The sequence below is a fragment of the Actinia tenebrosa genome, unplaced genomic scaffold (genome assembly GCF_029948245.1).
Source record: "Actinia tenebrosa isolate PJP-AT-01 unplaced genomic scaffold, QUT_ActTen_1.0 PGA_scaffold7__59_contigs__length_16204524, whole genome shotgun sequence".
Lineage (NCBI taxonomy): Eukaryota > Metazoa > Cnidaria > Anthozoa > Actiniaria > Actiniidae > Actinia > Actinia tenebrosa.
Window position 1 is genome coordinate 5,454,778 of NW_028292584.1, and position 15,905 is coordinate 5,470,682.

At 38.1% G+C, this 15,905-nt stretch overlaps 2 protein-coding genes across 3 annotated transcripts in view; one reads left to right on the plus strand and one right to left on the minus strand.

Annotated features, from left to right (window-relative positions):
- Positions 1 to 15,905, plus strand: part of LOC116297296 (uncharacterized) — a 76,478-nt gene that overhangs the window by 56,231 nt on the left and 4,342 nt on the right. The window lies entirely within an intron of this gene.
- Positions 5 to 14,739, minus strand: LOC116297320 (microfibrillar-associated protein 1). Its single transcript, XM_031705538.2, has 17 exons — positions 14,544 to 14,739; positions 14,168 to 14,219; positions 10,509 to 10,611; positions 10,021 to 10,094; positions 8,827 to 8,899; positions 7,930 to 7,979; positions 7,242 to 7,329; positions 7,063 to 7,116; positions 6,800 to 6,873; positions 5,749 to 5,857; positions 5,261 to 5,306; positions 4,510 to 4,562; positions 3,586 to 3,647; positions 3,044 to 3,203; positions 2,298 to 2,387; positions 1,834 to 1,899; positions 5 to 991 (listed from the first exon to the last, which is right to left on the minus strand). Exons 1-17 carry the CDS (start codon positions 14,617 to 14,619, stop codon positions 884 to 886), a joined length of 1,338 nt encoding a protein of 445 aa, XP_031561398.1. The 5' UTR covers positions 14,620 to 14,739; the 3' UTR covers positions 5 to 883.

The window sequence follows — 15,905 nt, forward strand, 5'->3', positions numbered from 1 at the left end:
AAACGGTGTTAAAGGCAATTTATTTGATTCGAGATTTATCTACAAAACAAAACGAACTGAGCTTTACTTCTTCAAGAGTTTGATGTTTCGGTTTCTTTGTCACTTCTTCCTGCGACGCTGGGTTGGTTAGGGTCGGAAGATTTTTGTTGCGACATGGTTAGATCAACTTATCCCCCCCTCCAATACACTATAAGACACTTCTTTTCCATTAACTGTCCCCCCGTCACTAGTTCTTTCTACTTTCTCATCTTCGTGTAATCCCCCCTTTGACTGGTCAATGAGTAGCTGATCCTTCTGCCAGTTGTGTAAAAACCATGTTATCCCCCCTACCCTAGATCCTTCGATCCCCCCTCCAGGCGATAAATGGTGATCGATTCCGACCCACACGACGTCATAGCAACGGTGCCATAATGCAGTTAGTTGTTATAGCAACAATTTGTGAGGTACACTTCTTGTTAAAACCAACATATATGTGGTGGAAATAGCAAGTTCTCATGACGTATGGGCGTGCGTGTATTAGGGACTTTACGATTGGTGAAATCTACGACGACGATGAAGTCAACCGGAAGTGTAAATAATTTCTCTTTGGGGAACTGTTCATTGGATATTTCATTCAAAACAATGTCAGTAAAGTGAACTCATCCAAATAGGGAAGACAGGCTTTGAAAGCGCGAAATCCCAAAGTAAAGTTATCTACACTTCCCGTTGACGTCGCCGTCGCAGATTTGCAAATCTCAAGTACCCTATTCACCATCTTGTGACGCAAATGAGCCCCATTATGCCCGACAGCCCGATTCCCTTGGAAAAACCCAAGGACAGAAAGGAAGTGATAGGAGGCCGTTAGAATACACTTAAGGGAGCTGAACAAAAGGAATACTTTGGCTTATTTTCTCTTTTTGGACGGTCTGTCGAAGGACTGCTTGCTGCCGCCGGCGTGAAGAGAATGGAACTTCACAGCGAGAGGATTATCCTGCGCCCATGCGGACTCGAACTGAAAACACACAGAAACAAATAAAATAACATAAGAGCTTTGGGAATACAAAAAAGAATCGCTGAAACATTGCATATTTTGCGCACAACATTCAACGCACAAAGAAGGACTAGCCGGTTGCAGTCGAAACGATGCGGTCTTTCACGCAAGCGCAAGAGAACATATTGTGCTTATGCTTGCGTCGACTTACGTGACTAGTAAGAACCAAAATAAAGAACCTAAATAAGAGTATAATTAAACAATCAAAACAGATTGATTAGTCTATTTCTTTGAACCAAATCACAGAACTCGATCTAGCCACTTAAGCCTGCATGTCTTCAGGTATTCTCGACTTTCACATCCCCATAATACTTTAAGAGGGTAAAAACCTACTTATTTTGCTGAAGGCTGATCAGACAATGTTGACAATACCTTATTTGGTATCCAAAAATAAAATGAAGAAGTAAAAAACAGAAAAAGACAGAAGCTTGAAGACGTTTAAGGTAAATTTTAAACATTTTTTCGTAAATCAATACATTTTCTGTAAGACCAAGACTCTTGATGATCTGTACAGGCAAGAATAACTTGGAATAAACTGATAATCAGTATTGTACAGATAAAGCAGGTATAGTATAAATTCAATTAAGAAACCTTTCAATTTGGGACAGTTTTTTGATTGGTTACCCCCAAAAACGCAAGGCATTATGGGGATGTGAAAGTCGAGAATGCGTCAAGACACAAAGGACACACGACCACCGGCTGTCTCTGGCATTAATAAAAGACAAATTCAGCTGCCCGATGGGGCAAGAGGAAATGCTCCCATCGCCCCTACCCTACCCACCTAGGTTTCCGTTTGGTCATACCTGAGTCGTATCCTGATCAGCCAGGTGAGTATACTTCGTTCTTCCAGATCGACCAAAGTTTTTGACCTAAAAAGTAATATAAGAGCATGGAATGAAGAATAAATTACGAATCATAACAGAAAGATAAAATATGGCTGATGATGGTGGTGATGTTGATGACGGTGATGATGGTGGTGGTGCTGATGATGGTGGTGATGTTGTTGATGATGATGATGGTGGTGGTGATGATGATGGTGATGATGATGGTATTGATGATGATGATGATGGTGATAATGGTGATGGTGTTGATGATGATGGTGATGATGATGGTGGTGTTAATGATGATGGTGAAGGTGGTGTTGTTGATGATGATGATGGTGATGATAACGATGATGATAGTGGTGGTTGTGATGATACTGATGATTGTGATGATGATGTTTGTGGTTATGATGTTAATGATGGTGAATGATAAAACCCTTCCATACCTGCATAACTTTTGGTAGAATAGTTTTATCGAAGTGATCTTCCAGTGTCGGTGTGGCAAAGTCACGTTTATAGACAGTATTTTCCTCATCCTATAACATTCGTTTGATAATTATTGATCTAGTTAATTACTACTGTAACATTTGAGACGCGCAATGTGTAAGATTTTATCTATTGATGAGTTTCAATCAGCTGATAAAAATCTATGAGTCTCATTGTGTGCTCCGAATGGTGGCCAAACACTGACCACCATGTGCTGTCAGCCAGATAAGAATTACATTGAAATCTTATGATTCAGCTGATGATCATTCTGTACGAGACAGGAAATGACATAAAGTTAAACCAAGGAGCTGAACACCAATTCATAGTTCCAACTTAAACAACAGCGAACCAAGAACGATTGCAGCAGTTTTCCCAATTGAATTAAAATCTTGTCCCACAAACAACTACACAGTATCTGTTTTAAAGAGTACTACAAGGATTACGAGACAATTTTCTATTCTTTTCGCAGGACAGTAAACTAAAAACGAGAAACAATTTATAATCAATTTTCCGCGATCAGAGTTTTAAATTCTGAAATATTCTAGATAATTGTTTAACCTTGTGGGACATAGCAACGGTGACTAAGGGGAGTCGGAACAATGAAATAATTACGCGCGTGCGCATCGCTGTTATCCAATCAAAATGCTTGAAAAGGCATGACATGGCATGGCACGTCACTAACAAATCTGCTCCATCTAGCACTTACCAGGAAGAACGCTCCACGATGGTAATATTTCTGTAAAAATTTGTATTTGCCCTTGACGGACTTATTGGTGACTTGTTTAGGATTAGTTTTGAATTCAAGACGGCGCTGTTCCTCGCTCATGCCACGTATGCGCTCTGTTTCCAATCTTTCTTTTTCTATCCTGTAAAGAAAGAAAAAACAAAGAAACATTACATATCGGTTGTGATGCTGTGATATTGAGGGTTTGCACTTCTGTGAGATAATTCAAATGCAGGAATTTTCTAGGGTACGATACTGTGGGGAAATTCCAGGGCACAGATATAAAAATTCCAGGCAATGCTTTGATTTTAATGGTTCAAACTATTGAGAGTTTATGAAATTCCAGCTATTCCAAGAGCACGAAAATAAAAAATTCCGGCAATGCTTTGATTTCCCGTACACGAGGGCCCTGTACTACACGTACATGTACGACCTCCCGCACAACAGGCCAGTACCCCACCAGCTGAGCCGACCAGATGGTAGTTTTTCATATCCTCTAGCAATACAAAGTTGCTAATACTTACTGGTCTCTCTCATCTCGGTCTCTCTTGATTCGTTTCAGTTCACGCAGCTTCCAGGCCTCATACTGAAAAGGAAACTTTATGTAGTCAGTCTGCGCATACCCGTAATAAAAATATCAAGAATCGAGAGCGGTATACGACCACTCGCAATGAGTCCCTAGAGGACTCGTTCTGGGCGACAAAACAATCGATTTTTTTGCATAAGAAAAGACTGCCTATTGTTTTGTCCCCAGAACAATTCTTCTAGGGATTCAATGCAAGGAGTCTATACATTAGCGTCTGAAGTGTCAGGTTCGATTCCCGGACTTGTTTATTAGGTCTCTGCCTTTATTCCAGGGTTTTTCTCTGGATTTTCCAGTTTTTCCTCCCTCCGCAAACCTAACACGCTAAATTTCATTTTGATCTGGGAGTTAACTTTTTGCTGTGCCCTGGCTTAGATTAGCCCAGAGGTTGCTTCAGGGTTTGATGTGAGAGTTACCCGTGTCCTGACTTTGATTACTCCAGAGGTTGTTTCGGGATTCGATCTGTGAGTTAGCCATGCCCTGACTTAGATCAGCTCAAAGGTTGTTTCAGGGTTTGATCTGTGAGTTAGTCATGCCCTGACTTTTCAGGGTTCGATCTGTGAGTTAGCCATGCCTTGACTTAGATCAGCCCAGAGGTTGTTTCAGGGTTCGATCTGTGAGTTAGTCATGTCCTGACTTAGATCAGCCCAGAGGTTGTTTCAGGGTTCCATCTGTGAGTTAGTCATGCCCTGACTTAGATCAGCCCAGAGGTTGTTTCAGGGTTTGATCTGTAAATTAGCCATGCTCTGACTTAGATCAGCTCTGACTTTGATTAGAGCCAAGGTCGTTTCAGATCTAGATAAAAAGGTCAAAGGAGAATGCTAAAAATAAAAAATAACATCAATGGTACATGACATAAACATACCGCTTCTTCATCATTTTCTGTGTCAGATATCACAACTTGTTCTTCTTTTTCGACTGAACAGGAAAGGAAAAATGGTTTAGATCGTATCAAATATTGAAAATACATTTTACTTTGTGCATTTCAAAGTTGCCCCGGCTTTTAATCATAATGCGCATGAGCAGAATGATATTTGTAGGAAGTTATTTGCAGTTGTCTCGGCCAATCAAAACGAAGGACAAAATAGTTTGAATGAGGCCCCGTCCACACTATGCAGGATAAATTTGAATCCGCAACTTTCACACCGAAACCGAAAAAAAAGTTTTCCGTCCACACATGAAAACGGATAAAATGTTTCGCGTTCACACTAGTCCGATCAGAGGCGGCAAAAACGCTTCATTGCACATCTGAGCATGTGCATCGAAGCTGAAATTGAGTGAATTTTTTGCCTTCCCGCCATGTTCCCATGACAATTATGACGTCATCGTATTCGAAAAATTTCGGGTACGAAATGTTCTCCATCCACACTAATACGGCTAGCCGGCGTTTTCAAATTGTTCCGATCTGGAGACGGTATTCGAAAAAATTCGTTTTCGGTGAAGAATTGTTCCGGATTCGCCCGGACTAGTGTGGACGGTAGGACTAACCGAATAAATAAAAATTCGGATTCAAATTTATCCGGCATAGTGTGGACGGGGCATGATAAATGATTTTATTCTCATGTGGATAAATCTGACCGCCGTGTGATCAAGGCCAGTGCTAGTGATAAACTTACCTCCTTGCTCTTCCTGTCTTTCTTTCCGCATCAATTCTTCTACCAGCTGTTGGAAAGTTTTAAAAACACCCAACTATCAATACAAAGGGGCTACTTCTGTTTTACTGCAATTGTCATAAACATGCAAACTCTGTGTCTGCAAGCTGCAAGCTGAAATCATTATTATTATTATTTTGCTGCCGTCAATCAAACTTAATCAGTCGTTACCTTTCATATTTTTGACTAGCGGCAGCGAAAAACCAAATTTCAGAGTGCAACTCGGAGACACAGAGTTCGCATGTTTATCAAATATTGCAGTAATGTGGGAGTGCAGTAGTCAGAAATACATGTGGGTTTGATGGGAGTGATGGCAATAAGGATAATAATGATATTGATAATGATCATAATGCAAATATATTTTCAATAATAATATATAATAATATGTTTTATTATCAGTGTGAAAATTCTATAGCATGATGTTCAAATGAGAGGTACTTTATGAATCAAACCTTTCTTGAAGTCTTCTTTCTTTCTTCCATTACTTTTTTCTTTTGTTCTTCTTTCTTTTCTTCATCCACTTCCATTTTTTCTCGTTCTTGAACAGTCACTCTGTCACTCCTGGAAATATATAATTGTTAATAAATATTATTGTAAAATAATATTAAATTAATTAAAGGTTCATTAAAAGGGTCAAATCTTTTTATTTTCCTTGTTGACTTAATGAGAGGTTCAGAAATACTTTACTTTAGAGGTAACCAATTAAAATTCAAGGGCTATTCAAGGAGTATACAAGGACCCAAAAATGAAATTTCAAGGAGTATGTTCAGCTAAATATGCCAAGGTTTTACACGATGGTTGCAGATGGCCGACTTTCAGATTTTCCAGTTTTTCTGACTAGATCTATTTCAGAACCATGCAAGTAATGATCAAAGCAAAAATTCAAGGAGTTTTCAAGGAGTTTCGCTAAAATCATAAAATTCAAGAGCTTTTCAAGTGCTCTTGAAAACGTGAATTAAATTCAAGGAGTTTTCAAGGAGTTTAAGGATTAGCACAAAAGTGAAACAATTTCTGCAAGTCCACCAGCCCTCTCCTCCATCAATAACGTACCTTCCCTACAAATTTACTGAATGGAAATACATTCTTAAGAGAAATACATGTAATAAGAATCACAAGCCATAATGAAAACATATGTTCATGTCCCATTAAAAAAAAAGAAGGGAAGCACAGGTAACATAGTGAGAGGGCTCCCCTCTCATTAATGCGAACTGGGTTTGAGTCCCACCAGGCTCAGTGTCATACAGTATGTCAGTAGAGTTGTTTGTAGGTTCTTTCCTATGCTTCAAGGGTTTTTCTCTGGTTTTCCTCCCTCCACGATATCCAAATATCAACTCCTAAATTCCAATTCAATCATGGAATGAGGGCCACAGGTTTGTAATCCACTAGCTATCAAGTGCTACCCTGGTAAAAACGAGGTTTCTTTTTAGAAGTACAAAAAATTTAAGAAAGATCAATTTTCGCTCATAAAACTGCATTTATGGTGAGCTCAGTCAACTGTCATACCTTCTGACAAAGACTGGTTTCAATCTAGGTCCTGTTTCTTCCTCTGAATCTGAATATTCTTCATATTCTGATGACTGAAAAAACAAGCATCACATTGTTGAACAAAAAAAAAAAAACACTTATAGCATTATAAAATCACCTTAACTTTTGGAATAGGAGTAGGAGTAGGAGTAGGAGTAGGAGTAGGTTCCATTCCTATTTTTAGGGTTTTTCTCTGGGTTCTCCTCACTCCTTAAGATGCTGTATAAAAGTACTGTACTTACATCTTCTTCTTCTTCTGCTTCCGACTTGGCTTCATCCTCTATGTCCAACAAATCCTGCCAATATCCAGGTATAAAAGTTACAATGCAGTGCACTAAAATAGATACAGTTGCCAGGGGTGAAGAACGGGAGGGGGAGGGGGGGGGGGTGGGAAGGGGGGGAAATAGGACCTATTGCTTACTTGCTCTGTTTGTTGCTGTTGACGAGCTTTCTGTCTGAGTATCTCACGCCTTCTTTCTATAGCCTCTTCGTCAAGTTCTTCTTCATCACTATAAACAAAAAAAATTTATAAAAATAATATTTATTATTTATCACAGTACTTGTACATTTACAAGTTTGGACCTTTTTAGACCTTAAAAAACAACAACTTTAAACCATGCACTGGTCAAAAACAAGGTGAAACATGTCAATGTACATATAATATACAAAACGAGGGCCTTCTCCGGGTACTCCGGTTTCCTCCCTCCATAAAAAGCAACATGTGAGTTGAGTGTTGTACAGTACATGTTGTAAATTAATATAACATTGTACTGTATTGGTAGTGCGTGAAACCTCACGGAAGAGCCCCATATGGCTAGAGGTGGTTGTAATATATATATATATATATATATATATATATATATGAGTATATACATACATATACAGCCATTTGCAAAAATTATGGCCGTTGCAAAAATTAGTCTATAATTAGTCTATCACTAGGGCTTTGTGAAAAAAATATCAAGAAAGATATCCCGCCCTGTCTGATATACTTTCGATATACTTTTTTATTTATATTTGAAACGGCCATAATTTTTGCAAATGGCTGTATACATATAATAATATATATACATATATGTAACCTGGACTAGAATCTATTATCATGGTACCTGCTTTCCTCTTCCATTGGAATTAATCTTTGTCTTGTTTCTGCTTCAATCTAGGAATTCAAAGACAATAAGCAAAAAGGGGCGTTTAAAGGGGCACTTGGATGAAAACGCCCCAATTTTTGAAAGTCCGAATAATTGAAGTATTTGAGGATAATATGACTCAATTATGATTATTTAAACCAGATTAGTGAACATTTTAGCCTGAGAGCCACTTGCTATTGAGATATTTTGGTTCAAAAGCAGAAAGAACAATAGGGTTGAGTAAATGACGTCATTTACTCCAAATTTATATGCTGAATAAAACTGATAATTTTTATCCGCTACTTTTTACTGTTAAGAAAGCATATTGCTTGGCTACTATCTGGGCCATATAGATGCGTTTAAATAAGTTTAAAGTCATTTCCAATTTTTATCCATTTTCATCCAAGTGCCCCTTTAAGTGGGTAGAAGAAGACTTTATGGAGTTTTGTGAACAATGAATTATGGAAAATCCACGTCTTTGTATATGCTATAAGAAACACAAAAGAAACGAAAGAAAACTTAATGCTGTATTGTTTCCCTGCTAGCAGAGCCTATTTTTCTTTTGTTTTGGAAGGGGAAAAATAGGCCTCTCCAAATAATATTTGACGCCAAAATTGTTCATGCCCACCTCGTGTACCCGGCTGGAAAAACAGTCTTGAAACTGGTTTTGTTAGTCCATGTGGATGGCATTGTATCAAAGGAAACATCCTACATTGGCAAAGCCTATTTTTCTCCCTCCAAAACAAAAGGAAAATAGGCTCTGCTAGCAGGAAATTGCATAATTGTAGATTAAGGAAGGTTTTAGCTTATTGATGTGCAAGGCTTCTTTGCTTTTCAGAATTAAATTGTGAGGTGGTTGATCTATTGTAATTTTACCTCGTCTCCAGAAAGTTCATGGTCTCCAGTCATGATAACCTCTGGTTCATGCAGACGATGTCTCACATCTTCCCTGCAAAATAAATGAAATCAAAAAAAGATTTTTCTAACATCAATGTAACATACCATTTTTACTCTGACAAAGGAATAACTTCCCTTATTATATAATTACCAATGAAATATCTATTTTTCTCTATTTCGAAAAATTGATATCTTCACACGTGAAAATAACATGTTATTTTCATGTGTGAAAATAACACCATTGCGATGGCTATTCAAAAATACATGGAAAGAATTGCCAGAAAAAGCCAAAACATACTTCATTGATAATTATATAATAAACAGAATATTACATGGCCGCTTGGAGATGCGAATTTTATCTTCTCGTGTTGAAAATCTCTCAGATCTTTTCAACACTCGAAGATAAAATTCGTATCTCCGCGCACCCATGTAATATCCTCTATATCTACCACATCATACTCAAGCATCTCAATCCCCTACATTACCATGCATCCTCGCATTTAGGGAAATTACATTTTTATTGGGGGGGGGGGGGGGGTGATGGACCAGGAGATGCGCAGTAACTTTTTTTTAAATAGTGACTTTGTCGTAGCCCTCCCCATTAATTCACTCAGTAAGAAATTCATGACACTTTTATTAAGTCAAGAAGGCAGGGGCATAGCCAGACAATATTGTTTATTGAGGCAAACAAGCATGCATATCTTATTTCCAATTGATTGGCTCAAGGGATGTCTTTAGCTTGCATTATAAGAAAAGTGACAAAAAAAATCAGTGTTGATGCTTTGAGTGTACTCACTGTAATTCATACAGTAATTGGACTTTCTAGAACTAAGGCCCTGTCCACACTATGCCGGGTAAATTTGAATCCAAATTTTCATTATTCGGTTACCGTCCACACTAGTCCGGGCGAATCTGGAACAATGGACCTATCCTGAATTCGCTTGACTGACCACGAAACAATGGTTTGAAGTTGAGATTGAACTTGATTCTTTTATTCATCAAGTTCAACCTCGACTTGAAACCATTGTTTCGTGACCAGTCAAGTGAATTCAGGATAGGTCTATTCTACACCGAAAACGAATTTTCGAAATGGAACCGAATAAATAAAAATTTGGATTCAATTTTATCCGGCATAGTGTGGACGGGGCCTAATAACAATAGAACTTGACTTACCCTTCTTCATCATCTTTGGCTCTTTCTTGAAGCCGTCTCAATCTTCTGTCTGTTTTTTCTGCTTGTTCAAATGCCTGAAGAAATCATTCAAAAAAGCTCCTTTTTATATAGAATCTTAGAATTTTAATTGTAGTAATATTCCAGTTTTAAATCCTCTTTTGCTCAGAGTTAGCTTTTATTTTGTATGGAAGAATACTAATATGTTTCAGTAGATGCACATCTTCAGAATCTCAAAGTGTTACAGCCAGACATCAGACAATTTCTGACCAGAACCAAGACTTGTCTGGTCAAATCTTTGCCTTGCTGGTCATTTTGATCAGTATAGTCTAGCTACATAGAAATGAGATCTGACTAAGCTAAAACTAATTTGGATTGGAATCATGACTGGCGACTGATTGCCCATCTTTATGACAAATGTCTAATGTTCTACTGACCATTGCTTTACAACGGCACACAACATACATCTATGTTTTTGGTTTCTGTTTTACCTTCTCTAGATCCTGGTCCTCATTGGGTACACCCTTAACTTGCTCTCCAAATACTTCCATTTCATCTTCCTCTTCATCGCGGGAATATTTGGCATACTCTGGCCTAAAACAGACAACATACAGTACGTCATTAACCCTTTCACCAAAGTAACCCGCTTTTCCGGGATTGTAATTTTGTTTCCCGTACGAACTATCCCGGTTTTCCGGGAATTCGATCGTTTGATGTTTGGGAGCTGGAAACTACCGGTTAATTGGCTCTAGAGGGGCCTAAATCATATTGACGAAATCTATAATGCTGAAACCCCAAAGGCACGTGCTTTCCGCCATATTGCGTCATATGATATTTTTGATGAAGAAGCTATGAAAGGTTCGGATGAAGCGTGCGTTTACGGGCGCCATTTTTTAAAAACCAAACGTTGTTATGAGTGATTCAGAGGACTCGGAAAGTTCAGAGAGTGATTCTGACGAGGATTTAGAGGATATCTTTGGAGAATCGAGTGATGAAGAAGATTTTGGAGGCTTTGTTTATGAAATACCGGACAATATTGATTGGAGAAATGATCGTGATGGAGAAGTCTTTCGATCGTTTTATGAAGACAAGCCGCGCACTGTTTTTAACAGAAGAAACTGTGGACCAACAATCAACCAAATGCCTGGTGAAGGACAACCCATTGATCTTTTCAAGCTGTTTATTTCTGATGAATTCTTGCTAAAGGTGGTTGGCTGGACAAACCGTTGGTTTACGGTTAAAACAGGAAAAGACCCAGATAAGCCATTGACTGATATTAGGGAACTCAAAGCATTTCTTGCGCTGTTGCTTACTATGAACAGAGACGTTAACCTTCCTAATTATGAAAACTACTTTAGACAAGATGAGAGAAAGTGGCTTTTTTTAGTACCTGGATTTCAGCATGTTTTTACATTAAAAAGATTTCAGTTTTTAAATCGTTATGTGTTTTTTTCGGATCCAGATAGTTTGGATGGAGATAGAGTAGATGAAGTTGCTAGACAAGATAAACTTGCTAAGATCAGGCCTCTCGTTGAAGAAATGCAGTTGACTTTCAAAAGAAATTTCAATTGCGGGAAAAAAATCTGCATTGATGAATGTATGATACCTTACAAAGGAAAACTTTCTTTTAAGCAACGGATTTTATCAAAGCCCGTCCGCTGGGGTATCAAACTTTATGAACTGTGTGACTCAGAAACAGCATATCTGTCCAGGTTTGAGGTCTATCTTGGCAAAGCTAGAGAGGAACAGGAAGTTTCAGATATAGGAAAGTCAGGAGCTGTTGTAGCACGTCTAACTAGTGACTTACACGGGAAAGGACACTATTTATACATTGACAATTTTTACAACAGTCTTGCCTTGTGCCTTTATTTGCAGCCACGTAGTATTTATGTTTGTGGTACTGTTCGCTCCAACAGAAAAGGGTTTCCACCAGCTTTGAAAAATCTCAAAGCATCGACGATGGGACCACGAGGCAGCTTTGAACATAGGAGTTATCATGGCATTGTTGCCCTTAGCTGGAAAGACAACAAATTAGTCCATTTCTTGTCCTCCATTCATTCTCCAGATCAAGTAACTACACTTCAGCGAAACCAAAGACGACGGGGTGGTGGATATGATTTGGTTGATGTACAAGCGCATTCCATGATAGAGGACTATAATTCTAACATGGGTGGAGTAGATAGTAATGATCAACTCACAACTGTTATGAAGAATAGGAGGCAAATGCGCTGGTACATGCGACTAGTTATGAAATTCCTTGAGGCTGTGGCTTTTAACTCCTACGTCATTGAAGGGTTTTTTGTAGATCATACCCCCCCTGGAAAGAGAAAGAGATCCTTTGCAACCTTTAGAGAGGAGTTAATACTGCAGCTGGTTGGGAATTGGAGGATGCAAAGGTTGAGACCTGGAAGGAAAAGGCAGGCAAACCCCTTCAGACTTGACAATGTTGGAGACCATCTTCCTGTCAAGGGTATTGGCTGTGACCACACCTGTCAAGTCTGCACTGAGAGAAGGCGCCGGTACATGGCTTCTCACCCAGATGTCCCAAAGAGAGAGGTTCCTCATAAATTAACCAAGACAACATTCATGTGTGACTGCTGTAAAGTGTATTTGTGCATCAGCAGGGAACTCAACTGTTTCAGAGTATGGCATACCAAGGTAGAATATTGGAAAGAGTAATCCATCCTTCCTGTCAATTCATTCCGGATAATGGCTACTCTTTCCAAATTGTAGGTTGTAGGCACCGAACTTTCATATGTAATGCTGACAGAAATATCTGATTAACCATAGTTCTTGGACTGACATTTTTTATATCAAAAAATGCCTTGTCATATAATTTGAAAACTTCTACAGCAAACCTACGTTCTAGCCAACCCATCGCAATGCATACTAAGAACACGTTTGTAAATATTTACACATTTTTAAACCTTTATCTTCATGAAAGCCCATTATTTATATAAACTATTTATAAAATACTTAGAAGAAGTGTTTTTTAATTGATTTCTTTAAAAGAAGTGATTTTTAACTTGACATATTTGGCATTTTTTATGTCCCTGTGATTTTTTCAATAAAATGTAACATTGACAGCCTCAATCTCATGTCAGAGATGCTCATTTGCCGAACCAACACCATGAATAGAAAGTACACTTCCAAACCTTTCATTTGAATATGGGGTTCCTATTAATGAAAATAACTCCTTCATGCTTAAATATCAGTTTGAATAAAAGGGGTTAAATTTTGCTGGTTTTCTGTTGTGTGGAGTATTTTTTGAGCTGGGATCCCTTTGGTGAAAGGGTTAAGTGCTAGTACAGTACAATGAAGTATAGTAGAGTTGACAATATTGATTCATAAAATGCATCTAATGTGCTAAATTCCAATTTCGATCCGCGCCCTCACTTTGATCAGCCTAGAGGTAGTTTCAGGGTTTGATCTGTGACTTAGCCGTGCCCTGACTTTGATCAGCCTTGAGGTTGTTTGAGGGTTTGATCTATGAGTTAGCCGTGCCCTGACTTTGATCAGCCCAGAGGTAGTTTCAGGGTTCGATTTGTGAAGTTAACCGTGTCCTGACTTAGATCAGTCCAGAGCAAGATGGTTTCAGGGTTCGATCTGTGAGTTAGCCGTGTCCTGAATTAGATCAGCCCAGAGGTTGTTTCAGGGTTCTATCTGTGAGTTAGCCATGCCCTGACTTAGATCAGCCCAGAGGTGGTTTCAGGGTATGATAAAACTTGAAGGTTATTTTAAGTGGCATTAGAAATCTTTCTTTGCATTTGATAGCCTTACATTTTCATCATATGTATGTATAGAGGATATTACATGGGCGCGCGGAGATACGAATTTTATCTTCAAGTGTTCAATTGATATCTCACTAGTGAGCAGCGGCCATGTAATGTTCTGTTTATTATACAGATATCGATGAAACTTAAATAAAACAAAAGCTCAAACATTCTTTATTAAAATACGTTACTATGTCAACAGCGATATCTTCACGTGTGAAAGATATGGTATCTTCCACTGGTGAAATATATCAAGTTTTTGAGACTAGAGAAAACCTGGTATTTCATTGATATCTATATAATAAATATATATTCATCATGTATATATATTTATCATGTATATATATTCATCATATAAAATTTAATGTTATACACACCTTTTTCCAGCAACATATCTGGTAACCTTCACTTTTTCCATAGTGATTTCACCTTGGAAAAAAATCATATCAAAGTTAAAATCTTTTTCACATAGTAAACACCGAAGAAATGATCTAATTGTTTATCAGAATTAAGTACTCTGGGGTGTCTGTAAGCTTGAAGCTCATGTAATGGAAACGTGTTAGAATTAATTATCCCTAAAAGTTTATACATGTAGGAAAAAAATGATATTTTTTAGCATTTAAAATTTTAGAAGCTAAAAACTATATAACTGAAGCCATAACTAAACATGTAGCAAGATGATAAGTCGACTAGGGAAGCAAATCTTGATGGAAAAAAAAACGTTTTGTGGAGGAAAACGTCTTGTCAACTTACCCTTCTCGTTTCGCACAGGAACAGCTCCTGCAGCACAGTTGAGAGGAATTCTCAACGAAGTTCCCTGCGAAGACATGGTGGATACCTTCACTTTGAGAATTAAAGGCTTTTTTGTTTAATTTTTAGTGAAAATCTCCAGGTTTTATGGTTGATTCTAACAAATCTCTAATTCAAAATGGCGTCTCTTCTTTGAACACGGTTGATGGACTGGCACTAATATTACTAACCGCTGATAAAAGAGCCAGCGATTAATACCACAGGAATCCCATTAGATTTTTTAAAGGCTTTTGAGAACGCTATAAACCAAAACACTAGAAACCGAAACACTATTCATTGGTTAAGAACAATGTTGACTTTAATGACCGCTTTGTACCTGGGGGAAGGGGGTAGGGTGGCTTTTAGGGTTTTACATCTGCGATTTTGTACCTCTTAGGGTGTCACAAATCTACAACAAAGACTGCCAGAGAGTATGCCGTTACCTCATAAGGCGTTTATCAGAACAGGAAGTAAGATATATCTGAGCGAGGCCTAGATTAGATAATAACTAGCAATAATAACCGTCGTAATTATTAGGATATTTATTTTCGATTCTTATTTTCTTCTCTTTCTTTCTTTCTTTTTTTGGTACCTTCTAGAGGTAAAAAATCATTAGTTGCCACGCCCACCTGGACAAGACCCTGGTACGTTTTAATAAGGGTAATTTCTAAAATTTCCGACGATAACGCCACACCCCACCACCCTCGAGGAGACCAACGGCTTCCTATGGAATTGTTTGAAGGGGAAAACTGAACCGCATCAGCTCTTGGATTAAGACCAAAGCTCTTCGCATACTTCGACGTAAACAAGAAGAAAGGCATAGCATATACAGAAGAAAGATAACGAGGACGTCGTTGAATGGACGCGTTATTGGCAACAGAAATAAGAATTCAATATTTTAGACCCTTTTCGCCGTTCATTTCCTACTTTTCTAACGTTTTCTTGTAACTCTCTAAGTAGAAGATATTTAAAAAGGAAATAAATTTGAAGACAAAGTTACCCATGAATTTTTGGGAATTCCAAAATACTTTCAAAGATAAATGAATTTAAGTTTCGATAAAGAAATGAAAGCTCTTAAACCACAAGCCTAAGCCGCGATTCTTTCGGAATGCTTACGCCCGTGAAGGAAAGACATAAGAACTACACGGAAATTAATTTTTATGCATAGTTTCGAAACAGTTTAATGTATGACTTGTATTTTCGGTTCCCTATTAAAGTGAGCAGCACAGTGAAATATAAATCAGTTTAAACATCACATCTTCGAGAGAATAATCGTAAGCCAAAACTACTGCTGGAAAAATGAAGCTGAGAAGATACTTGTAAGAT